The 25893-nt window shown below is 43.0% G+C and overlaps 1 protein-coding gene across 1 annotated transcript; it reads left to right on the forward strand.

The window, feature by feature from the left end:
• Nucleotides 1-1160: 1160 nt before the first annotated feature.
• Nucleotides 1161-24979, forward strand: LOC140849274 (WASH complex subunit 5-like). Its single transcript, XM_073236268.1, has 8 exons — nt 1161-1805; nt 2197-2299; nt 2388-2467; nt 12660-12763; nt 13532-13661; nt 15089-15183; nt 20143-20230; nt 24782-24979. Exons 1-8 carry the CDS (start codon nt 1644-1646, stop codon nt 24836-24838), a joined length of 819 nt encoding a protein of 272 aa, XP_073092369.1. The 5' UTR covers nt 1161-1643; the 3' UTR covers nt 24839-24979.
• The last annotated feature ends 914 nt before the right edge of the window (nt 24980-25893 follow it).

The raw sequence follows: 25893 nt of genomic DNA on the forward strand, positions 1-25893 counted from the left end.
GGATATTTTAGGTGATATGATGGAGAGGCTTGGATGTGGCCTCTCTAAGCAAGTTCAACTAAGCTACTTCCCCTTTTACTTCCATTGAGCCTCTGATGAAGCAGTTGGTACTAAAACCACATGAAGGAAGAGCAGGTTCATGTCATATGTCTCAGGTTTACCCCTGGGCACATGTCCACTGAGTGGAATGATTGGTGGAATTACCCAGGAAAAGAAGGTTCTCTTTTCTTCTTTGCCCAGCTGTGCATGCATAGTTGAATTTGTAAGTTAAATGTCTTAATGACATGGCTTCTTTGTACTGCCCTTCAAATTCAGGCTTATTGTGTCTCTCAAAACTTAGGAACTTAACAAGCTATATAAACTTATCCCACAAATTCCAGAAGAAATAAGTTTTATCTCTGACTCATGAGCCAAAAAGAGTAAATGATCCAAAATGTTTTGTGACTGTTCCTTTCCTGGTACCCATGAGTTGATCACTGAAGCCCTTCTAGAAAACTATCCCTCATGCCATGTTAATACTTGCAGAAAGGATTGAACATGGTTGGGATTTCCCTGTCATACATGTATTTCATCTACATATTGGGAGCCTCTCAAGTGACACAGCCAAAATGCCAGCCCTGGGTGCTGGAAGCAGGACACTTTGAAGCCTGAAAATAGAATGTAGTTCTGGAAATCATCTTGTTCTTCCTATTTGCTTCCATATTTAAGCATCCCTAGCTCCTGAGTCTCTTTTAACTTCCTCCCAAGCGTCACTTCAGTAAAATATGTGCTGGTTCCTGGCATTGGGGACCTATCATGTGTGGACCTTATTAAAATTGTAGAGTCTAGGCCTCCACTCTAGACCTACCCAAACTCTCTGGCATCTGATTTTTAACACACTTTATGGTGAGTCAAGATTCTTAGGCCAACATTTGAGAACCATTAAAATGGTGGTTAAGGATATGGTGTTGGAATCAAGCCCACATGCACCTCAGTTATCTCATCTGTAAAATGAGAGTCAAATGCCTTGTAGATCAAAGAGCAATTATGAGGGTGAAAGAGAGCACACAGGAAGGCCGTCGCCCCATACCTGACACAGAAGTGCTTGTTAATTTCATCGGTTGTTATCCTTGTCGTCCAGGCTCCCGAGTCCAGAGTAATCACAGGCTGCTGACCAGACCTGGGAGGAAGGAGGAAACAGCTTTGTCATCACAGTCTCAAACGTTAGGTAGAGCTCGAGGATTCAGAGCTCCTTTCTTATCAAAATGGAAATGACCCAAGGCTCTGGTTATTTAAAGAAATCTAAAGAAAGGCCCCGTGGAGAGACAGCTGGGCTCCAACATCCTCTGGCCTGACAGTCGAAAGTAGCTTTGTCCTCTCAACATGACTCTGGCATCGGATCAGTTCAGTGGAAATGAATTAGTTAAACCAGACATGTAGCACACAGGGCACGAAAAGGTAATTTAACTGAATTCTCCCTTCTTGGCCCATTGGGCATTCACCATGAGATATGCTGAGCACCTCCAGACAAAGATTATTAAACCCAAGTCAGGTAACTGTTGTTCTTCATTTCTGGTGCCCCAGATCCTGTTGTGTCCCACATCCCGTTAGGCTGAGTTCTGAGCTGCAACTGGGCTTTGAGTTTGTTTTTCTTTTGTTTTAGAATGACATGTCACATTGACCAGCTGAACACTTGGTATGATATGAAAACTCATCAAGAAGTGACCAGCAGCTGCCTCTTCTCAGAAATCCAGACCACGCTGGGGACTTTCAGTCTGAATGGATTAGAGAGGCTTCTGTGCTTTATGATTGTCAAAGAATTACAGGTGAGCCTTTTGGCTTTTGCACAGGTTTTCTGCTACCCTGGGAGAGACAAAAGTAGATGAGTTAACTGTTCCTTCATGCTTTCTTATACTGACATCAAGCCCATGAATATAATTCTTATTAGGTAGTGAGAGCTGGGAATAAATAAGAATTTCTTTGGCCAGTGTACTATGGCAAGGGGTAGACTGTTTTTATGAGTTTCATCTTAAGACTCTTTGAAACCAACAACTTCTCCTGGCAGGGGATGTTTCTAATAGGAACCAGAATTTGCTTCTTCCCTGTCATCCTATTTGTAGAGTTGTGTCATTTAGACCAGTCTGTGTTCTACATAGCAGTTTAGATAACTGAAGTATTTATTCATTTTATTCATTACGTTTTATTTTCTTGTTCTAGAATTTCCTCAGTATGTTTCAGAAAATCATCCTAAGAGACAGAACTGTGCAGGATACTTTAAAAGCCCTCATGACTGCTGTCATCCCCCTAAAAAGCATTGTAGGTAAGTGTTCTGAAACTAGCCCGAGGTAGAGAGAACACTGTGGCCTTTCCCAATTTACTAAATAGAAAACTGTATTTTACCCTTTCAGCAAATTCAAATAAAATTTATTTTTCTGCCATTGCCAAAACACAGAAGATCTGGACATCTTATCTTGAGGCTATAATGAAGGTATGTTGTGGGAGAGGGTGATCATCAATACTCTATTTTTTAATAATTATTTCCTTATAACTTTGTTGCTCAAAGAAAGCCACTCTTTGTTTTGTCATCAAACCAAAAATACAATATTTCAGTTTCTCATTATTTCCAAATTGATTTTTCTTTAGCTTCCTTTCTGGGGCCATTTTTGATTATGCTTTTCATTGGCCTAGTGTTTTTCTTTCACTAAAGAAAACTTCTTAAAATGCCTCTTGGCAAAAGATGCTTTCATACAAAGAAGTAGAATCCTCCCTTAGTGATCCTCCATCCTTACATTCATGTAATAAACTGCTCTGTGAGCTTTCAGCCCTAGGATGCTCTGAGGAGCGGTTAGAGTACAACATTTGTCTTCCTCCCCTCTTGCACCTGCAGATATTAGAAAGACAGGTTCTTTGGACATAAATTATCCTTCACTGTGAATAGAGCACTATGTGTCTTTGGGAGTGAGTGAAAAAGTGCAATGAGGAGATTAATTTGTTGGATGGAAATCCCAGTCACTTTAGAACCCGCTCGTCTCCTCTCTTGCCTTTACACCCTGCATTGGCTCCTGGGGACTGTCTTCTAGATACAGGGGTTATTAAAAATGTGCGTCTTTCCAAGACATTCAATAAGCTTTGTTGAACACCTGCTGTGTACAAAGCATTGTCAGTTGGTGTGAGACACAGAGTTAAAGGAAATGTTAACTGTCTCCTCAGAAAGGCTCCTTACAATCTGATAAGAAAGAGTAGACTTCCTGGTAGAAAGCTGATTCTTGGTTACAAGTATCACATACCATGGAAGAGTCTGGGCTGCAATGGGGATTTGGAGAAGTTCCGTTCTCCTATTCCCAATTAAATGTGTCACTCATTAGGACAGTACTCATTGGTGCCTCAGCCAAATTTACAATGTATTTCCTATAATTTTAGTGAGTTTGGGGGCTTTATTTCAATTTGGAAACATGAATGGAATAGGTAACACAAGGAGCCTTTGGCCCTGCCCGATGTCTGGATCTTGTCATATATGCCTGGCATTCCCTTAGCCAGGTGATTTTCAGAGATTGAGAGCTTCGCAGGCCAGCTTTCTAACTGCTGGGGAACCATTAGGGGAAGATTGAACAGTTGCCTGAAGTTGGACGGGCCTGAGTCTCACCTCTCTAGGAGGCTGAAGTTGACGTCAGGGGTGCTTTGAGGAGGCGTGGGGTTTCCCAGTGGCTGTTACAGGCCTCCCTTAGTTGTAATTGCTGGTAATTCAGTAGTAGCCAAGCATTGGGTCTAAGTCAATTGTTTTTACATGAAACCCCAGGGACAAATTTGTCTTGAATTAGGGCCCTTGTAATCACCAAACCAGTGCTAATGGCCTGGAACAGCAATGGAAATAATTCTGCATTATTAAACAGTGACAGTAGCCACATGGAGTTACTGAGCACTGAAAACTGAGTTTGCGGGCATGAGGAAGTGAATTTTATATTTATTTCACTTTAATCAGTTTAAATCTAAGTGGCCATTCGTGGCTAAGTGGCTGCTGTATTGGTCAGTCAGACTCTAGAGAAAACATGGAGAAAGCAATCGAAACATCTCTAAATGGGCAAACAAGTAGGTAGAGTGAGATTATCACCTCCAGGCTCCTTAGCCACTCCAGAATCTTTTTAAAGGCTTGTGGTAAAGAAGCCTTAAAAAGAAAATCTTGGCCACCAAGGTTCAACATGCTTTAAATAAGAACAAGGTACATTAAAGTGCCTTTGTTTCTGCTTCCGTTTCTAGACTGGTATCTTCAAGAGAATTCTTGACCCAGAGTATCTAGAATTAAGCAAGGAGTTATATGGGCAGATACAAGTTCAGAGGAACATTTTTGAATGGTCTAAGAGAACCCACTATTTTCTTGGCCTTGCCCTATTCCAGTATTTAAATAGTGTTTTTCTATTAATAAAAGGTTTCTTACTTAGAAATAGCATTCTTTGGATTGAGTTTTATTTTCTTCACATAAGTAGAATAATAGTCTAGTAAAAATGGTAATCAAAGGTCCTTTGAGGCCATTTAACACTTATAAATGTTACGCTAAATTTATCCAAATACCTTTTCTTTGCTCTTAGAGAAGGCCACTTTTTTTAATTGAAGTATTATTGGTATACAATCTTATTGGTTTCGTATACAACACAGTGGTTCAACAATTACCCGTATTATTAAATCCTCACCCCCTCCAGTGCAGTTCCTATCTGTCAGCATAGGAAGATGTTATAGGATCAGTGACTATATTCTTGCTGTGCTACGTGCTACTCTCCCTGTGATCAACTTATTTGATGATTGAGAATTTTTGTAAGGCCACTCTTTTCTTCCTTTTTTTTTTGATCTGCTCCCAACAACTCACAGGAAATGTGTTCATTTCTACCTCATTGTTACTGACATTATCAAACAGCCTTGCCTCCTATTCCTCTTCTCCCCCTTGCTGACCTTTTAGGGGTAGCTTGCCTGGAATAGAAAAGGTGAAATTTACTGGCATAAAAACTTAGAGTATACTAATGGCTTTATGATGCCAACAAATTCAGCTGGCTTCAATCATATCTCCAAAGTTTATGCTCATTACTACCTGGAAATTATGGTGGCTGAGCCATCAGAGTCACATCACTATCACAAGTCTGTTTTCTTCATAGTTTGAGAATTATATTTTGTTACAGTTGGCTCCCACTATTATGTATGTTTCATTTTGTATATTTAAAAGAATTACTCTAAGACAGTCTCCACCAGACAGGCTTTGAAAGGAAAGGAGTGACACATAGCAGCGATTCACCGGAGAGTTCCGCTTTATTAGGGAAAGGTGCTGGGTTATACAGGAGGGGGCATGAATTGATTGAGGTGTCACTTCTACGGGGCCAGTGGCTGTTGGCTAGGTGCTGGGATTGGGAGGGGGGCGAGAGGTGATTGGGCTTCAGGTGGCGCCGGCGGGAACTGAGGACCCCGAAGAGAAGCTGGAAGTTTGCCATCTTACTGGTGGGGACCCTTCATTCCCCTTTCTCCTCTATGGGTTTGTGGACGTTGCTTTCTCTCTGGCTGCTTCTTGCTGAACAGGGGTGGAGAAGGGAGTGAGGGCTTGAGGATTGGGAGGAAAGGGTTGATAGGACTTCCCACAGTAAGGATGAGTAGATGTGGACTTCTTCAGGTTTGGAAATCAATGAAGGTTCCTTGTAACCATAGGTTGGCTAAGAGGATATGGGTGTCAGGAGCCAGGTGTCTGCGGCCATTGTTTCCAGGAACAGTTTCTAGTGGAGAGAGGGGTCCATCTCAGCGTGTGGTGAGGAGGTCACGTGAGGGTGAGGGATCTTCTGTGGCTAGAAGCTGGTAGTTCCTGAGTAAAAGCTGGTTGAAAGCTTGATTAGAGATTTTTCTGACTTGGGATTTGATGAACTTTATTATACAGGGTAAGAAGAGACAGGCGAGAAGAATGATTATTATGGGGCCTGCAATGGGCCAGAGCCAGGTGAGGAGGGGGTTTGTTAGTATTGAAGAGAATGGGTTGGAGTTGGAAGCAGAGTGGAGACTGGAGGCAAGGTCGGTGAGTTTGGTGATGTCAGTTTCTACAATGCCGGATTCGTTGATATAATAGCAGCACTCTTCCCAGAGGAAGACGCAGGTGCCGCCCTTCTCGGCTGTAAGTAGATCTAGGGCCCGCCGGTTTTGAAGGGTAACTTTAGCTAGCGAAGTGACCTGTCTTTGGAGAGAGGCTAGGGAATAGGCAGTGGATGTCAGGGCTCCCTCAAGTTTGGCGTCGAGATCTCTAACTGCCCATAGAGAGTGACCCAAGGCTTCTCCCGAAAACCCTGCCCCAATGGCTGAGGTGATCAAAGAGCTACTGACCATGATGGGAAGGAAAGCAGCTCTTTTTGTGCGAGAGGGCAAGGGAGGTTGGAGCTCAAGAAATTCTGCCATGCTGTAAAGTGTAAGCTGTGGGATTAGGGTGACAAGAATGCAGGGTGTATCGGAGTTGAGAGGCAGTGAGTTGAAAAGACTGCCATTACACCAAAAGAAGTGTCCCGGTTTCATAAAAGTCTTAGAGCCGGAGGTAGGGGTGTAGATAGAGAGGCAGTGAAGTGCACTGGAGGGGGGGTGGAGTTGGGCCTACACAGTGGTGGATGGTGAGATTATCTGCGTATTCTGGTTCCCATAGGGGTATGTCTGCCAGGGGGCAGAGGGGTTGTCTTTCTGCATGGAAGGAGTAGTTGGAAATATTAAGGGGCACGGCGGCCAGCAGTGGGCGCTGTAGTGATGCGCACAAGAAACAACTGGCTGTGTTAAGGGTATGGTTGAGAAAGATGGTGGTGTCTTGAATGAACTGTAATGAAGAGTAGGAGAAATGGGAAGAGGGGTGGGGATAAGAAGATGAAGAGGCGCCGTCAAGAGTTTGGATAATGACTTTTTTGGAATGTCTGCTATCTGATGCAACTTGAGAGATCTGGGAATGAGAGGGAACATACTTTTGAGAGATATGAAGGGTACCGTGGGGGGTCGAGGACCCCCCCCCCATAGTAAACTGAGGCTGTGACTCTGGCAGCTCATCAAGAGTCCCAGGGATCTGGGATTGATAAGGAGAATGAGCCGTTGGGATATTTCATGAAACGGTTGGAGGAGTAATACTGTGGGTACTGGAAGTTACTCATGTAGTGAATGGCACAAGACCAGTAGGGACATCTCCTGTAGGTGTCTGGCCATCGCCTGCAATAGGCTTGTTTTTGGCTATAGAGGAAGCAGAGGTAGGGAGAATAAGGGTAGCTGCTAGTGAACACTTGGGTGGAGGGAAGAAAGTGGAGGTATAAAGGCTCAGAGCAGCTTTTCAGAGGGCAGTCTGGTGTGGCAATGAGGGCAGTAACTTTTGTTTGATGCTGTGTGTAAGTCTGTCTGACTTTGAATCGCCATACAAAGGAGGCTGGGGTGGCGGGGAAGACAATAAGAATGAGGAAAAAGCGAGAGAGCAGTAAAGGGGGAAAAAGTCATGATTCGGGTATGGATGGCAAAGGGGGTGAACGGGATTTTGGAGGAAAGAGGACAGTAAGGTGAGGAGTCTGGAGGGAGGGAGAGTCTGTAAACTTTTGTAGGTTAAGAGATCTTTTAGGTGATGTGGGGACAGAATGGTAAGGGGTGCCTTGAATGTCAGTTTATGAGCTTTTTTCTGCAAGAGCTGTCTAGCGGCTAATGCTCGTAGGCAGGGGGCCCATCCCTGAACTGTGGGGTTTAATTGCTTGGAGAGATAAGCTACTGGGGCAAAGGATGGGCCATAATATTGGCTTAGGACTCCTAGAGCTTGACTGGACCTCTCATGAATGTATAATGAGAAGGGCTTCGACAAATCAGGAAGATGGAGAGCTGGGGCTTCCACAAGGGCTTGACGGAGCTTAATGAAGGAGTGTCGGGGTGAGGAGGATAATGGTTTTTTAGGGGGGCTCTTGCTGAGGTCGTATAGGGGTCTTGCCAACAGGGAGCAGGGAGAAGTTAGGGATCTATGCTCTAAAATATCTAGCTAGGCTTAGAAAGGAAAGAATTTCTGTCTTGGTTTTGGGAATGGGCAGGTCAGAGAGGAGCTATTTTCTGTCTAAGGTAATGGACTTTCTTTGTTGAGATAGAAGGAATCTGAGGTAAGTGACAGAAGGGGAAGAGATTTGAGCTTTGACGGGGGATACTCGGTAACTTCTGGAAGCTAGAAGGTTAAGTAGGGAGGCAGTGTCAAGTTGAGACTGTTCCCACGAGAGACTGCAGAGTAGAAGATTGTCTATGTATTATAAGGTGGACTTGGAGTGATCATGATGAAACTGTTTGAGGTCCTGAGCTAGGACCTGTCTAAAAATATGGGGACTATCTCGGAAGCTTTGTGGCAAAACTGTCTAAGTGAGTTGTTTAGAATGTCTTGTGTATGGGTCCGTCCAGGTGAAGATGAAAAAATCATGGGAGCAGGGGTCTAGAGGAATAGAAAAATGGGTCTTTGAGATCTGGGACTGAGAAGTGGGATGCTGAGGCAGGGATCTGCGATAAAAGGCTGTATGGATTTGGAACTAAGGGATGGATAGGGACAACGGCCATGTTGATGAGGTGAAGGTCTTGGACAAGGCGGAAAGATCCGTTGGTTTTTTTAACAGCTAATATGGGGGTATTAAATGGGGAGTGAGTGGGTCTGAGGTAATTTATGTTTAAGAGATCTTGAATGATGGGTTGGAGGCCTATGAGGGCTGAAGTGGTTAGGGGGTATTGGGCCTGACAGATATACTGAGAGGGGTCACGTAATTTGATAGAGGCAGGGGGACATAGGGCCACAGAGGGGCTTGTAATGTCCCAAACTTTGGGATTTACAGGGTGTTTGAGGGCGGAACCGGAGCTTTCATTGGGTAGAGGGGGGTTGTCGGCTATGAGGGCCATCAGAAAGGGAGTACTGGGGGCTGTGGGAGTGGATATAGTTATGGAAACGTGGAGGAGGGAAAGGTTGTCTCGTCCTAGTAAAGGGATGGGACACTGGGGCATAACTAGGAAGGAGTGGGAGAAAGGTATGGGACTGTCTAGGATTGTGCATAAAAGGGGGGGAGGTTTAATGGGAAAATCTGTTTACTTCCTACCCCGACTATAGGAGTAATGGCTGGCATGGTAGGGCCCCGGTATTCTCACAAGACTGAGAAGGTGGCTCCTGTATCTAGGAGGAAGGAGATGGGGCGACCATCTACTGTTAAAGTAACCCTGGGCTCTTGTTTGGTGATGGAAATGGTCGGGCGAGAAGCCCCCGGGCCCCGTCAATCTTTTTCTGCCAGCCCCAGTACGGCGGGCTTAGGATGGGGGTTGTTCGTCCAGCCTCCCCTTTGGGTGGTTGGGCAATCAGACCCCCCAGTGGCCCTTTTTGTGGCATCTGGGGCATGGGGTGGTAGGAGATCTGGGGGAGGGGCACGCCCTTGACCAATGTCCCTCTTTTCCGCACTTGAAACAAGCTCCTGGGGGGCGCTTGTCTGTAGAGGGGAGCCCAGGTTGTGGTTTTATCAGCTGGGCCAACATCTGGAAATTGGCCTGATCAGCCTTTTGTTTACCGCGTTCTTTCTCCTCCTTCCGGTTATGGAAGACTTTAAAGGCTACTGTTAGGATCTCAGTCTGTGGGGTAGTGGGGCCCTGTTCTAACTTTTTGAGTTTAGCTTTAATGTCGGGGTAGCTTTGAGCTAGGAAGTATGTCATAAGGACATGTCTTCCTTTAGGTGTTTCTGGGTCTAGGCTGGTATGCTGTAATAGGGCTTGAGTGAGTCTGTCTAAGAACTCGGAGGGGGTTTCATCTCTCTTTTGAATTGTCTTGGAGCTTTTGAAAATTGACTACTTTACGAGCTGCCTTTTTCAGACCTGCTATTAAGCAGGAGGCAAAAATATCTCGAGAGCGGAGACTTACGGCGGTGTTATAATTCTAGTGTAGGTCTTGTTCGGGGACAGCAGTGGGGCTAGGGGGATAGGTGGGGTCAGTCCTGTGGGTTTCGGTAGCGTGCGTTTGGGCGAAGTCCTAAACTCATCTATGCTCTTCAGGGAGAAGAGTATTGGCCAGGAGCATGAAAATGTCATGATGCGTGAGGCTGTAAGACTGGAGGGTCCATTGAAACTCCCTGATGTATGTCGTGGGCTTAGTGGAAAAGGAACTTAGGCATTTCTCTAGTTGGGCTAAATCTCTTAAATGCCTTTGGATCCTGCTACCTCCAGGAGGGGGGCGATAATTTTGGCAGGCTCTCGGGACCAAGTCTGAGGGGGACTGAAGGGTTCTGGCTCAGTCTGTGGGGGAGTGACGTGGTCTAGCTGCGCCTATTCAAGCAGGTCCTGAAGTGTGGAAGGGGGGCAAAGAAAATAAAGAAAGATAGAATCAGACCCACGTGTTGCCAGCCTGCAGCCCAGCTGCTTGCCTCTGTTGCTTTAGTTGGGCTTGAACTCATGACTCTGAGGTTAAGAGTCCCATGCTCTACTAATTGAGCTACAACAGGGCTTCAGTTAATTGTTTATGGAATGTGTTGTTTTCTATTTCTGCCACATTGGCAAGTGGGGGAAGGGCATAGCTAGAAGCAGGGGCGGTGTTTCTACACATCTTCAAGGTCTCCCTATTTTCAGAGTGAGGAGTCTTGGCAAGATATGTTTTTGTGGACAGATAACTTCTAAGGACTGCACCGGTTGTTCTCTAGCTTGTGCTTTCCCATGCTGCGTTCAGACATGGGGGGAGGTGCTTTCCCATTCTCCCTACAAACATGTGAGAAGACAAAGGCGGTCCCTAACAGGGGAGAAACAGGTGATGAGGGCAAAGACGGAGGAGGCCCTTGGGACCTAGTTAAAGGGGGGGCTGAAAGGCTCAGGCTTAATCTGCGGGGGACGAAGGCGGAGGAGGTGAGATGGGGGAGGAGATGGTGGGGGAGGAAGGGAGAAAGGCTGTTGTAGGAGAAGAAGGGGAAGGGAGTGAACAGGAGGCTTCTGCGGGGGCAGCGGCTTGCAGGCTAGGAGAACTTGGGAGGGGGCTGGGGGAGGAGGAGGCGGAAAGCTTCGATATAGGGAATCTCCTTCCATTTTTTCAGGCGGTGGCAGTAGTTAAAAAGATCGCGAGTGATGTTAGGATCAAGAGTTCCCCCTGCGGGCCATTGGTTGTTATTGTCTAGGGGGTATATGTCGGCCAATCTTGGGAGCAATATTTACAGAGAAGTTTTGGTTTTATATCAGGCGTCAGGGAGAGGGTAGCCAGATGCTTAAGCAGGCATTCAAGAGGTGAACTTTCAGGGAGGGATGAGGAGGCTCCCATGGCTAAAGGACAGAGAAGGAGACAAACAGGGGAAGATGAACGGAGATCCTCGGACTGGAAGCAGACCGCAAGGAGACAAAGGGCGTCCCCGATGATCTTTGGTGGTCTGCAGAAACTCATATATGAGTCGGAATTTCTTAGGAAGTGTGGGTCATCACCCAGACTTCCCTAAGAAGGCAGAGTGCCAGAGTCACGAGGTACCTAGCACTAGGCATTTTCGGCGGACGGAGCAGAAGGAGGAGGGTGGGAAAAGGGAGCGTTCTCATCCACAAAGGAGTCACCTCATTTATGGCTGTTGGAGAGGGGGTGCCTGAGAGTCGGCCGCAGCCATGAAGGCCTGAGGCGGGGAGCGTTGCCTCCTCATCCCCGAGCGTCAGGGCCTTGCCGGACGATCACGGTCAATGGCACTGCGATAGCTCGGAGAAGAGTGGCCCACTCCGGGGGGAAAACTTACCTAAAGGCCAGAGAGGAGTGGTGAGTGTGATGAGCCAGCGCCGGAAAAAGAGGATGAGGGCAAGCTGCTGCTGGTGTCGGGGGGAAGATGGGGCCCAGTTGGGGTGTCCCGTCTCCCGGGTTTTGGCACCAATGAAAGGAAAGGAGCGACACATAGCAGCAATTCACTGGAGAGTTCCGCTTTGTTAGGGAAAGGTGCTGGGTTATATAGGAAGGGGCATGAATTGATTGAGGTGTCACTTCTACGGGGCTGGTGGCTGTTGGCTAGGTGCTGGGATTGGGAGGGGGGCGAGAGGTGATTGGGCTTCAGGTGGCGCTGGCGGGAACTGAGGACCCCCGAAGAGAAGCTGGAAGTTTGCCATCTTACTGGTGATGACCCTTCAGGCTTCACCAGGTTTCCAAAGAGGTTCAAGGTCAAAAAAATAAAAATGCGTGAAGAACCCCTAGATTAAGGGTTATCATTAAAAGGCCTTCTTGGAAGATTTCATGTAGACTATTTTATAACCCAGATTATTACATGATCTGTAATCCTGAGTGATTTTAGAATATTAGAGTAAAATGGCAACCTTAGGACTTAAAGAAAATTCAGTTTAGGACAAAGCAAGTGGGACTTCTCATTAGCAGCTACTAAATTTGGACAACTTATTCCAAAAGATCAAGAGTTTCAAAACAGACATCTTTAGTACATGAACAGCTGAACATTAGTGGACCCACTTTGTAAAATATTTGATTTTGGGGAATATCTTGAGGTTGGCCGGAGTCTGTCCAGACGTGCCTTGAAGGGTCTCTTGGGCTCCAACAGGGATGATGCTTGTCTTAGCCCTGGATCCAGTCCAGGAAATCCTTAAATTTCTCTGCAGTGTTGTAATCCTTCCAATAGAAATGATCATTTTGTGTCTGCCTCCTACAATCACTTTGAAATGCTTATGTTCTCCATGTTCTTTCTCTTGCTAATTTGTAGGTTGGGCAGATGCAGATTCTGAGACAACAGATTGCCAATGAATTAAATTATTCTTGTCAGTTTGGCTCCAAACATCTGGCAGCTGCTCTGGAGAATCTCATTAAGTAAGTGCTAGTGTTTGAAATGGTCATCTGTGGGCCTGGATTGTTATCATAAATGGCACCCCAGTTTCTTTAATACCTACTCTTTTACATTCTTTTTGAGTAAGAAGTCTTTCTGAATTTATAGGCTTCCTTCCCAAGAATTACCAAATTGGTCTTTAAAAGACTCCTTCCTCAGTATTGTCCCTTGGTGCCTCTCTCTCCTTCCCTCCACCCCACGCTGCTGATGTATTCATTTATTCAGCCAATATATTGATCACTTAATACACACCAGACGCCGTGCAGAGAGTTGCACTGACTGAGAGAGCAATTATTACCCATTTCCGTAGGACAGTCACTAGCCATCCAGAGGGCAGTTAGAGGTGTGTTAATTACCTGGAGTGGTTGGGCATGCAGCCTGTGCCTCACCAGCAATTGCTCTCATTTCAAGCCTTCTCCTTAAATAGTCTGTGCTTCTCGGCACAGGACAAAGTCAGTGTAAGCAAGTCAGTGCTTTTGACAAGCTAGGTATTGAAAACAGTAAGTCAATTCATAAAAATTTGAATGGTGAAAGCACTTGATTTAACTCCAAAAGACAAAGTAATTCTGGATCAGACTTTCCACTTAAAGCCAATCACAGGTACAGAAATTGAAAATTAGAAGGATCAAGCCCTCATTTTACCGATGAGGAAACTGAGGCCCTGAAAGATTCTTTCATAGCCTGTGGTAACTGCTGTCTGAATTCAGTTACTCTCTAATGCTTATCACTCTTGTTTTTTCTCCTTCGTTTAGGGCTCTCCTAGCGGACATCGAAGCCCACTATCAGGACCCTTCACTGCCTTACCCCAAAGAAAATAACACACTCTTATATGAGATCACAGCCTATCTGGAGGCAGCTGGCATTCACAACCCACTGAATAAGGTTCATAATTAAAATACATAATGGTGTGGTGGGGAACCGTGTGGCACAGAAGGTGATTTGGCCCAGGTACATGAGACACTGGGAGAACCTGGGTCCCAGTCCCGGTCCCAGAGGCTCCATTCTCCCAAGTCCCCCCTTGCTGAGTTCCAGTTTCCCTGGTGGAATATGAGGGTGATCTTACCTTCCCTGTGTGATTCAGAGCTGGGAGAATCAAGTGATACAATGTTCAAGCTCCCTAAAAAGGAAAAGGCACTGTATCTGTAAGAAATTAGTTTTAGGTTTGTCTGGCATTTGGTGTTTGAACTGCAACTGAATGGTGGCCGTGATCCTTCTTGCCCAAAAATGCTTCCACTGGTGACTGGCAGCAGTCATAATCATAATCTGGGGCTAAATACTCTTTTCTGCAATTCTGATCTCCACAAACCTCTGAGAGCAGAAAGATTTTTCACAACTTGGTGTTAGGTCTCATTTGGTGGCAAAACTTGTCATGACATAAGACTCTTTGTACTTCTGTGAATATTCGTGTTTTAATGCAGCAGTACTGGTGACTTTGATTATAGGGTGAGACCCTGGGCCCTCTTTCCCTTTTCACGAACTAGGAAAAGTGAAGTTCTGAAATCTCTGCCATCCCCTGGGTTTTGGGTGAAGGATTATGAGCCTGTGTAGCAGCTGACGTTATTCTGAGGGCTTATTACATGCCAAGCACTGTGCTAGCCCTGACCGTGGGTGATTCCACCTGAGCTCACAGCAGCCGCGTCAGATGTGCCACTGTCGGGTTGGCCCGGAGGCTGGGAGGCTGGCGACTCCCCCGGGCTCCACACTAGCAAGCCTTGGAGCCCGGCCGTCACCCTGGACCCGGACCGGTGTCCACACCGGAATGCCCTCCTGCCTCCCAGGGAATTGGGGCTGGCTGGGTAGACCCTGACTGCCGCGGGAACCGGGCAGGAAGCTGCTCTGTGACATTGCCCAGGGGTCAGCAAACAGCGCCCGAGACGTCACCCGCTTTTCATGACGGACTCCTGCTCACTACTCTGTGGACTGCCGCTCCTCCTTTCTGCCTCTGCCCTCCCCTCACTTTGCCTTGACTGTGGCATCTGGCTTTCCCCCCCTTGCTCATCACCCTTTGTCCCCATCCCATTGTTATAATCATAATCATAATCTGATTATGAGGATTAAGAGGATTCAGAGGGAAAGTAACTGCTAATCTCTAAGCAAAGTTGTTCCCTTCCCAGAAGGGTTCATTATTTTATAGGTATTTATGTTTGGGAGGTCAGTGATGTTACACAAAACTCAGAAGTCAGTAAGTCAATGGAACCATTCTAGTCTTAGGTAGTGTGAAGAGTAAACTGAAATAAAATAGAAGCTTTCCACTTGAAAATGTGTTCTGCAGTATTGTGCAATAACTTTTCTTACCTTTGTCTTTTTAGATATACATAACAACAAAGCGCTTACCCTATTTCCCAGTTGTCAACTTTGTTTTTGATCTCCCAGTTGCCAAAACTTCAGTACAACAAAAACCTAGGTACTGTATGACATTTATTCTTTTCTGTATTGAATTTATTCTATCCAATAAGTAATAACAGGTTAATAATCTAACCAAACAACTCTTGTATAGAGTGCTATTCACATATGAGATCTTTGTATAGAATGCTATTCACATATGCATTTAGTTAAATGCATGTTTATAAAATCCATGTCTTTGGGCCTCTGAAACATGTATCCCTTCATGAAATGTAGATAGTGGATTTAATAGCAACAACGTATAATCCACCTTTAATTTCCAACAGATTAATTATCCAACTTGTAAAATGTGTGGAAACTTTGCTTCTCTCCTTTCTTTAATGTATGAACAGCTGATTTTATATAAAAGAAACTTCTTTTGGTTAATATCTTATCCACTTAACAAGTGTCATGTGCCTACGGTGAATATGGAACTGTGGTGTGAAGAGTAACAATACAGCAACAATACAGGAGTGAACACTAAGACAGGAATATCTAGGACTTTAAGATACATCTGATTACATGCGAAAATAATACAAACAGCAGATAACAAGACTTCCAGTGTATTTCTGTCCAGGAATATAACCCTAATTGTTTTGTCATTAATCAGTTTATCCTGAACTCTTTTATAATCACTTTTCTAATAGATTCCCAAGTACTTCCCCATCTCCAAACTTTTTATCTGAGTTTTAAAAAACCCACTGTAGAGTGTAATTTAGCCTAAAAGCATTATAAGAGCTTTCCTGTAAATGTAACCATGTAATTTTTTTTTAAAGTATAGTTGACATAATATTATAATAGTTTCAGATGTACAACACAGTAATCCCAAATTTATTACATTACAAAATGCTCACCACTGTCAGGGTAGTTACGTGACACCCATCTGTCACCATACCAAGTCATTACAGTATTACTGACTGATTCCCCGTGCTGTGCCTTCATCCCCGTGATTTATTTATTCTATAACTGGAAGTTTGTTCCTTTTGATCCCTTCATCTTCACCCTCCTGGCAACCACCAGTTCGTTCTCTGTATTTATCTGGGTTTTTGTTTGTTAGTTTTGTTGTATCCATGTTATTTTTTCAATCAGCAATTTCAAAGTGTATTTCTTCCTCGAAGTATTTCCCTTGCTATTTCATAAACCTTTTAAGGATAAAGATGTAGAGTCTCTGTAAGGTTCTTACTCTCTCATATGAAAATGTTTCTTGAAAAAATAGCTCTCATAGCAACCCCTGTTGGTGCTACAGAATGCAAAGCCCAGGACTTGCTGTAGGAGGGAGGGAACAAATGTGTGTTTGGATTCTGGATTCACCACTTAATCACCTATGTGACTTTGGCCAAGTTCCTGAACCTCTCAGGCTGGTCAGATTTTTTAAATGCCTGATACAGTACCTGGTACAGAGCAAGTGCTCAACTGATGCTAAGTCCTGTTCTGTATATTGGTCAAAATCAATGTAAAGAACCATCCCAAGGTGAATTTAAGGTTTCATCTCAAGATTCAGAGAACCATGCTCCCCCTCTGTGGTCCCTGTGTTATTACTACATAAGAATATATGATCCTTTATAATGATGGCTCGTCAGTGCATAAACATACCTTGTTTTTATTAAAGGCTAGTCATTTACTGGTGTCATTCTTAGGTAATATATCTTTCATTGTACATATGGTTAAGATCAGGCATGTCACAGGAAGCATGTCACTATTCCATGGAATTGCCAGATCTTTAAATAAAACAAAGCTTTTAAATGTCTTAGAAATGTATCTGTACCTGACTATAGTTCTTTTCATGGATTAGTCTGCTGTGGTAACTTGAGAATCAGATTAACAGTAGAACTGAGGAAGAAACATCAGCATGTTTGTATACCCTGAACACATGTATTTAACCTTGTGAGCATTACTCTCAAGAATTGCATGCCTTCCTTGGTCTGTCTTAAGAAAGAATCTGTGGTGCTGCATTCATAGAAGTTTTTGTTGTAAACGTAACTATTGCTCTCTACCTGGGAAGGATTATTCCTCAGTGTTCTGAGTACTGGCAATGCAGTGGGCATTAAATAATTCAGAATTTCCAAAACCTATGTTGGGTTAATCAGGATAACTTGTTTTGGCATCCTGATCTAAGTAGAGATCTCCCAGTCATCACAAGAACCCAAATGTAGGATATGGGGGGTCTGTCTGACCAGTTTAACTTTAGAATAAGCTGCCAATCCTTTTTCCAAAGTCGTACCATATTACACACCCATCAGCATTTGTCAATGTCCATCTTTTAATATTTAACCATTCTAATGGGTATATATGGCATCTCATAGTTAATTTGCCTTTCCTTGATGTTGAGTACTTTTTCATGTGCTTTTTGGCCTTTATATCTTTCTTGGTTAAGTGTCTGTTCAAGTCTTTCACTTGTTTTAAAATTAGGTTGATTGCTTTTCTCTCACAGTGTCATAGGAATTATATATTATAGATATAAATCCTTTCTTAGATTTATGAATTATGTATTTTTTCTCAAGAACTGTGACTTACCTCTTCATTTTCTTACTGATGACTTTAATGAGCAGAAGTTTTTAATGCTGATGATGTCCAATGTATCCATTTTTTCCTTCACAATTAGTCCTTTCTGTGTCCTAAGAAATCTTTGCTTACCCCAAGGTCCTGAAGATATTCTCCTAGTTTTTTTTCCGGAAGCTTTGTAGTTTTAGCTTTAACATTGAGATCTGTGGTCCATTTCATTACTTTTTATGTACAATGTGAAGTAGGGGTCAAGGCTTATTTTTTCTTCATGGGATATCCAGTTTCAGTGACATTTGTTGAAAAGATATCTTTCTCCATTACATTGTTTGAGTATTGGTGTGTAATGTAACGAATCACACAGAAGTTTCCACATGATACAAAGCTTGTAAGCCTTTAATTCTCCCCTCCTCCTCACCATGTGGCTTTTCTGGGACAGAAAAAAAAATGTATTTACATGAGGCGATGGGTCCTGAGCCTCCTTCTCTTTTACCCTGAAGGGTTAACCCAGCTAAGTAGATTTTCCTGTTGTGTTACATATTCAAAATGTGGAAGATTACCACTTGGTCATTTTTGTCAATATAACTTAAAGAAACTGCTAATCAGACATGACTTCAGAGGCCATTGAATTTACCTCCCACCAAGGGCATGAACAAGCTGTCAGATGACCCTGGCAGGTGGTCATCCAGTCTCTGCAGGGACGAGGTACTCTCTGCCTCTCCAGACAACACGGAGCACTGGTAGAGTCGTTCTCATTGTTAGAAAGTTCCTGGTTGCAGTGAATGGAAAATTTCATCCCATCTCTGAAAATTTCACACACGGGCCTGTTTGTAGTCTTTGCAGTGAGACGGAATAAATGCCGCCTCCTTCCTCAGCACCACTCGGCGCTCTTCGAGTTGGCTGTAGTTTCTAGAGCTCTCTTTTTAAGATAAGCCCCTCCAGCTGTTCTGCGGTGCAGTGGCTCAGAAGCTGCTCCATATCAGGGGTTCCAGTTTGTTACCAGCCATCTTAAAAGTGTTCTCTCAAACTTGTACCAAAATTCCAAATACAGCCCTCCCCTTAGAGTGGAGGAGTTCCTATCCTCCTTCGTTCTGAGTCCTAGGGAGCAAAGTACAACGAAGGCTGCAGTGCTGAGATCTGACGTCCATTGTATAGGAGTGGCTCTGAATGATTTTGCATCATCTTTAAATCCTGACATCTCTCTCCCATGAGCCTCAGTCAGGCCAGTTCTTCCCCATCTTAATGAATGGATTAAACATCAAATAAACAGGGAATTTTCTTTTTTTAGGACATATGGTCCAATTTGCTTCAAAGAGTAGATTTTCTTAACAATTGAAGAGCTCAGAAGGAAGGGGAAGTCTCAAAATGAAATTGTAATAATCACGAAAAGGTCAGTTGCAGAGGAAAGCAGTAGGCACCTAAAAATCTGGTGCACCTGCTCGGGACCAGGGAGAGGAGACCAAGGACTCCAGTCCAGGCATATGAGGTGGTCAGAGAGCAGCTCCACACCTGGCCACCCCCAGCCAGTGCTCCCCATCTGTCAAGAGCTGGCAGGTCCTTCATCCTCTGTTTTTCCTTCTGCAAAGGATTTAGTGTGGCCTTAGTCCAGGATGATAGTGGCAGCCCTGAGAGAGGCCGTCGGGGTATAGGAGTAGAGCAGAAGCTCGGGTTCCAATTCAGCTAAGTGAAGGGTCATAAGGCACCTGAGAAGCATGGACACTGCCTCCTTCCCCTCGTCCCAAGAAGAGCAAATATAAATACAGCCGTGGTCACACAATGACAGATGGAGAGCAGTGGAAACTTTTCCAGGTGTTATCACTCGTAAACCCTTTCAAAAGCAAGAAGTCACTAGAGAAATAGATCAGTAATACAGTACCATCTTATGGTACCATTTGCTAACTAGAGAATGCCGATATGTAAATTGGAAATAGTTTTAACAGTTAAAAATTCATTTTGATATAAAGTAAGAGTGTAAACTCCATAAGACTATTGTATACTTTGTGGCATTCCCAGTTCTAGAACAGTGCTTGGCAATACAGTTGTCATACAAATGAAAACTGAGTGGGATCCCGTGTGGAAAATTGCTAGATGCTGATTTTATTTGATACCCTTAAGTATACAGTAATGTGCCAGGCACAATCTCAGACGCTAGACATAGGAAGATGCAGGTTTGACCCAAGCCCTCAAAGAAACCAGCGTACAAGCAACTGAAAGTTTAAGAGGCGTGGAAGAAGATCCTGAGGCTAATGAGAACATGAGAAAAGGCCACCTGCCCAGAGTATCAGGGAGGACTTCACTAGGTTATGTGCTGAAGATGTGCCCGCAAGATAATGACTTGCTATGAAGCAAGAAGTTGGTCTATAGGTTTGTTTCTTCTCTGACCTCATTTAGAAATCTGCCATTGATTTAGTCTGTCAGCATGTTGGCTGAGGGTCCGATAAGTGCAAAGCAGTTCATTGATCCGGACTGTTCTTTGTTACAGCCAGAAAATACCCGAGATGCCTGCAGATGTTGTGGGTGCCCTTCTGTTCCTGGAGGATTATGTTCGGTACACAAAACTGCCCAGGAGGGTAAGCAGCAGATAAAGACAGTGTTGATGCCCTTTTTATAAGGCCCTTTGAACTTGCTAGGAGTGAGTCCAGCAGCTCACTCACCTTGGCTGCCTCCGAGCCCCTTGCCGGGGCTCTGCCCCACAGCTCTAAAACTCCCCATCCTCCCTGGTAAGTGCTTTGCAAGGAGACAGTTTAACGCACCTTCCTTGCTCTTCTCCCTCTTTACCCCACCTTCCTCCTGTCAGCAGCTCACCCAGTTCAGGAGTTGGGATGGGCAGTCCAGGAGAGAATTTCTTTAGTGGCAGGGATAGAAAGGTAATTGTGTGGTTGTTTCCTTTCCCCAGTAATGGTTCTCAAGCAAGTTTGATTATTTTCACAGCATGGCGAAAATTATACCATCCATACTACTGTTCCCAAAAATGACAGACTGCTTTTTACCTTCTAAGATATTCTTCCCTTTTCCTTTCTTACTAGTGAGTCTGCTTTGGTAAGTTTTAGCTGAAAGTGGAAAGCTTGATACTAAAATATAAAAGACTTCCAATAGATGCTGAACAGCCATGCCGATTTTTTAAAAATTAGCTTAGGAATTGAACATCTTTGTTTATAACAAAAGCCAAAGATGATGTTTTAAAAATTAACTGCCATGTCATACTTAATAGTGAAATACTAGTGGCATCCTTATTAAACTCAGGACTGTAGTGATCATGCAGCAGTACTGATACTTCAGTGCTACTTTTGTTGCACAGGTTTGTTAAAGAGAGCAGTTGTATATTTTCCTTGGTTCTTGTCCCTGCTGCAACAAAGAATTGAAGGGCAGAGACACAGTAGTGAACCAGAATAAAAGTTTTATTTAAAGTTATGCACTTAAAGAGAGAGAAAGTGCAGGCGACCTCAGAGAGGAGGTTCCCAGAAAGGTTGAAAAGTTTTATTTAGTTATTGTGAGTTTGTTTTGGAGACACAGGGAAGTCCCAGTACAAGATGAGGAAGGGATAGATTAAAGCAAGAGTGTCAGGGAATGACAGAACAGAGTGATAAAAGAAGTTCAGTAAACTGCTGCTCAGCATGGGACCCATCCCCTGCTAACTCCTTAAGCCAGTGCCAGCTGGCATCCAGTGTCCACTTGGATCTGCAGGGTGTGGGAACTGAGTCCCTACCACCCCAGGATTTGGGAAGCTCAAAGCACTGGATGGAGTGAGATTACATTCTGTGAACTTCCTCAAGGCAAAGAAAGGAGACTTTCTGGCAGGCTACTAAAAAACATGACAGTATAGCTGCAGTTTCATCCGGGTCACCCAGGCCATGGTAATTTGCAAGCCTGGATCTGAGCTCTCAGCAGCCCCTCCCTACTGACCTGAAATAGGACAGAGTGAAGATTTGAGCTTAAATCCAGAGTATTAGAATGAAATAGCAAAGTAACGAAGACACTACTGGAAAAGCGCAGAGACAAAACATTACAATTTGAGCAGTGAGAAGTTTATTTAAGGCAAAAAGATGCACACTTGGAGAAAGGAAAGTGTGGGCAACCTCAGAGAAGAGGCGTGCTAAAAGGTTTAAGTTTTATTTAAAGAGAGAAAGTGTGGGTGACCTAGAAAAGGAGGCCTGAAAGGTTGAGAAAAAGTGTGGGTGTCCTCAGAGAGGAGGCATGCTGAAAGGTTGGGGGTTCCCCCTTTTAAGGATTTTTCAGGAATGTGACAAAAGGCTACAGGGTGTAGACTTGTTAAGTGGTCTCAAGATATTTATCTTTGGTGAGAGACATTAAGTTTCTTCTCTTCTATTATCAGTTCTCTAGGTAATTCTGCAAAATTAACACAAGCAGTGTACTGATCCAGTTCTTCCCCAGGATAGCAGGTTCTCTCTGGGACCATATCAATCAAGACAGCCTGCCCTGCCTCCAAGGTGGGCTGAGTTATTGTCTGTTTCCTAAAGAATAAGTTAAGAATCTTATTTCTTAACTTCATGGGTTTTAAAATGCAATCTTAACTTTAAGATGGAATCTTTCCTGTTTTTACTATGCTGTTTATATCTGGGCTTGTTTGCTAAATTAATCATAATGCTTGTCTCCCGCCCAGGTTAAGGATTACTTGATTAGGGGCCAGAGGAGGAAAAAATAGCATATACGTCAAGTTAAATAGTAAGCTAGGCCTTTTAGCAGACTAAAGTAAATCTTACAACGGCATGATCTAATTGACACAATGAAGACATGGGCTGCGCTCAGATACTTTTCTTTACCTGGGAAATATTTGGGCTTTCCAAGTTACTCCCCGCCTTCGGAGCTTCAACTGATTAACCCATTAACTCTGTGAGTCTTTTCTGGCTCTCTAGTTTTAACTGGTTAACTCTTTGAGTCCCTTCTAGTGGGTTTTACTGGCCTTATTCTCCCTCCACCGCACTTATATCTATCCTTCTACCTAACATGTTCAAAACAAATAAGAAATGAAAAATTGTAAATGTATTTGCAAAGAAGACAAATGTGTATTCTTTATCAATGATGTAATTGCCTACCTTGAGTGCCCAACAGAATCATGTGGAAAAGTGCTAACATGAGAGTTTATAAAATAAGCTGAGTACAGGATGTACTAAGTAAATCCACAAATAAGATCCTATTCACAAAATTAACAAGGAAATGATAATAATTAACAAGGATAATCTACAAGAAGTTATTTAAAAACAATTTGAAAAACTTTAGGAAAAAAACAAAACTTTTTAAGTCCATGTTTCTGAATGAGAAGTCAAATATTTGTTCTTCCTAGCTTATAGTTTTATTGTAATTATGATCAAAATCCATTATAAAAATTTTTCATTAATAATCATTAATATTAATAAAATGTTATTTTAAAATACAACATTTTTTAAAACTTCACAGAACTTAGGCTAAAGCAGAATTTTTAAAAAGAAGATATTAAAACTATCAAATATTAAAATATATTATAAAACTACAAAAAACAAAATAGTGTGGTACTGGTATGAAAGTCAATAGATGGGTTGAAACTAAAATATGTAGCCTAGAAACAAATACCAGTACATAAAATAGTATATAAGGAAAGGTAGCATCTCAAATTAGGGGAGAAAGGGAATATTAGTCAATAGTGCCAGGACAGTTAGTTCAATATGTGGTTAAAAATAAGAGGCAAGTTTGTCTTTTTATATTTTCCATGTATCAAAATAAATTACAGATAGTATAAAAAATGAAAAAAATTAGCAGAAATTTTAGACAAATACTTTCAGCTCTCAGAATTTCCTATATATTCCGAAAGCAGGAAACATAAAGGAAAAGATTTAGAGATTTGATCTCTTATAAATGTCAAATGTAATGAAAGAATTCTGTCAAATGTCTCTTGATTTAATAAAATGGGGGAAAATTACAAAGGGAAAATAACAAAGATCCGTTTCCTTGATTTATAGGATGTTCTTTTAGATCTATAAGGAAAAGATAAGCAATCTAACAGAGAGGAAAAAAATAGGCAAAGGCTATTAACAGGCAGTTATCAGGAAAAGAAATACAAATGGCTGGTAAATTTGTAAAGATGTTCAACCTTATTATATTCAAGGGTCACAATTCAAAATACCTGTGAAATTAGTTTCAACACATCAGATTGATAAAACCTACAATGCTGGGCCCCCAATGTTTAGAAGGGTTTGGAGCAATAGGACTTTTCAGTACTGTCAATGGGAATGTAAATTGCTTATCCTCTGGGGTGTGCAATTTGGCTTATCTATTAAAAAACTTTTGTAATACACTTTCCCAATCTCAGCAATTCCACTGCTAGGAATCTACCTGCTGGGTATAGGTGCAAAAGTTCAAGATATGTTTGCAAGGATGTTCATAAGATTTAGTAGGACACAAGATAATGCAATCCTAATTTTGAGGGTGTGTGTGCATGCAAACATATGTGTATAAATTGAAGGAATTCAAAGCAAAGTAACTATCAATTTTAGATTCTCCAAGGGACTGAGACTAGACTCAATCTCTGTTTTTGCTGAATTTCCTCTAATTAGGTAATACCTTTATAATCAGAAAAAAAAGAAACACTGCTTTTAGAAAAAAAACTATTTTCAGCACTTGGAGATCACCTCGTTCTACACCCCATCCTTCACCTCCCTTTCCCCCAGCGCTTCCCCTAAGAACAGTGAAGGAATGAATGCCTTTAAGGGTCCTCCTCTCTTCCCCCTCTGGCCTGAGTCACTTGCCAGACATGCTATTATGCCTAGGTTATTCATCAATTAACTGTGAGGTGACCTGAGACTAACCTTCGTACTTCCCAGAGGCATGTGTATTCCTAGCCGATCCCAGGGCCTTTACGAGCCAAGGAGCTCACATGTAGAGACAGGTGGAACTGAACAGCATCCCCTCAGATGTCAGCAGTGCCAAGAAATTAAGACACCAGTACGAGGAACACCAGAAACAGAAGGTGGTGGTTCTAAGGAGTGTTCCACCCATGGGAGGCCAGCACTTCCCTGTGATACACCTTGCTCCAAGGTGGTCTTCATCTCTTTAATTTTCATGTGGCAAATGTTGAATTTGTTCTGAATTATGACACCATGAATAATTAAACTATTTTGATTTTTTAGGTTGCTGAAGCACATGTGCCTAATTTCATTTTTGATGAGTTCAGAACAGTCCTTTGAGTTTGATTTCTACTTCTTCAATGAAAAGGATTGTCCTTCTACTACCACTAAAATGAATTCAGAAATGAAAAGAAACTCAATGGCCCATAGAAACTGCATTTTTTCCCTTCATTGTGGGAAACATCAGACATTCTGGGTAAGATGTATCTCACCGCACTAGTTAATATAATTGTTTAAATCATGGTGTTATATACAATTTATATCATGTAGAAGCAGAACATATTTCTGTACTGCCTCTTATAAATGCTGAATGTAATTGTTATGTATAAATCCATTTAGTTTTATGTTCTAAAGAACTATTTGTGCAACTCCAGATTTTCAGTAAAATAATATTGCCAGTATCCAAAGTTGTCCTTCTTCCTGTGATTCAAAAACTATATATTCCCCTGCAAAAAACCTTGTCTGGAAGGTAAGATTCATATGGTAGGTCTGCTGTACATACCCATGACAGACTGGCAGGTGTATGGCGATAGACAAAGTAGCAGCGAATGTAAAGAACATGTACCATAGAAGGTAATTGGATTCGAAGGCTTGCCATACTCTTACAATCCCGGATATTCTGGGATTCCTAGAAGGGTTTCTAGCATCTCTTCTATAGGACTTATTTCAGCTGCTGCATCCACCCTTTCCTTCCTTCCTCAGCAGCCCGATCCTCACCCCAGCAGCCCTGCCTGGTCGAGGCCGAGCAGAATTCTAAAAGTGATGTTGCCCAGCACCTAAGGAGTTTGGAAGTCAACTTTGGAAGTTCAGCAATCCTATATCCACATGTCAAAAATATCTTGCTATTTTCCATTTGTAATCAGGTAACAGTAACTGCATGATGAGATCTTTAGATCTCTGTGAAAATGGCTCCCCAAAGAAAGCCAGCTGGTAAAGAGGCCAGATCTAGGAAAGTGAGGAGTTTTTCACCGGGAAATAGAACTGCGGGACAAACTAGGGGAGAAAGTGTCCACCATACACTGTGCTATAACAAGGCAGCTGAAACAGGGCAACACATACCAGTTGGAATAACTGCAACTGATTCCACTCGTGATTTGGCTAGAGAAACTTAAAAG

Source organism: Manis javanica, chromosome 4 (assembly GCF_040802235.1).
Source record: "Manis javanica isolate MJ-LG chromosome 4, MJ_LKY, whole genome shotgun sequence".
Classification (NCBI taxonomy): Eukaryota; Metazoa; Chordata; class Mammalia; order Pholidota; family Manidae; genus Manis; species Manis javanica.

Excerpts from the sequence above, each read along its gene's own strand:
- LOC140849274 (XM_073236268.1), top strand. The coding sequence starts at position 1,644 with ATGACATGTCACATTGACCAGCTGAACACTTGGTATGATATGAAAACT. Across the intron at positions 1,806-2,196 it reads TGATTGTCAAAGAATTACAG|AATTTCCTCAGTATGTTTCA; the intron begins GTGAGCCTTTTG and ends TTCTTGTTCTAG. Across the intron at positions 2,300-2,387 it reads CCCCCTAAAAAGCATTGTAG|CAAATTCAAATAAAATTTAT; the intron begins GTAAGTGTTCTG and ends TTACCCTTTCAG.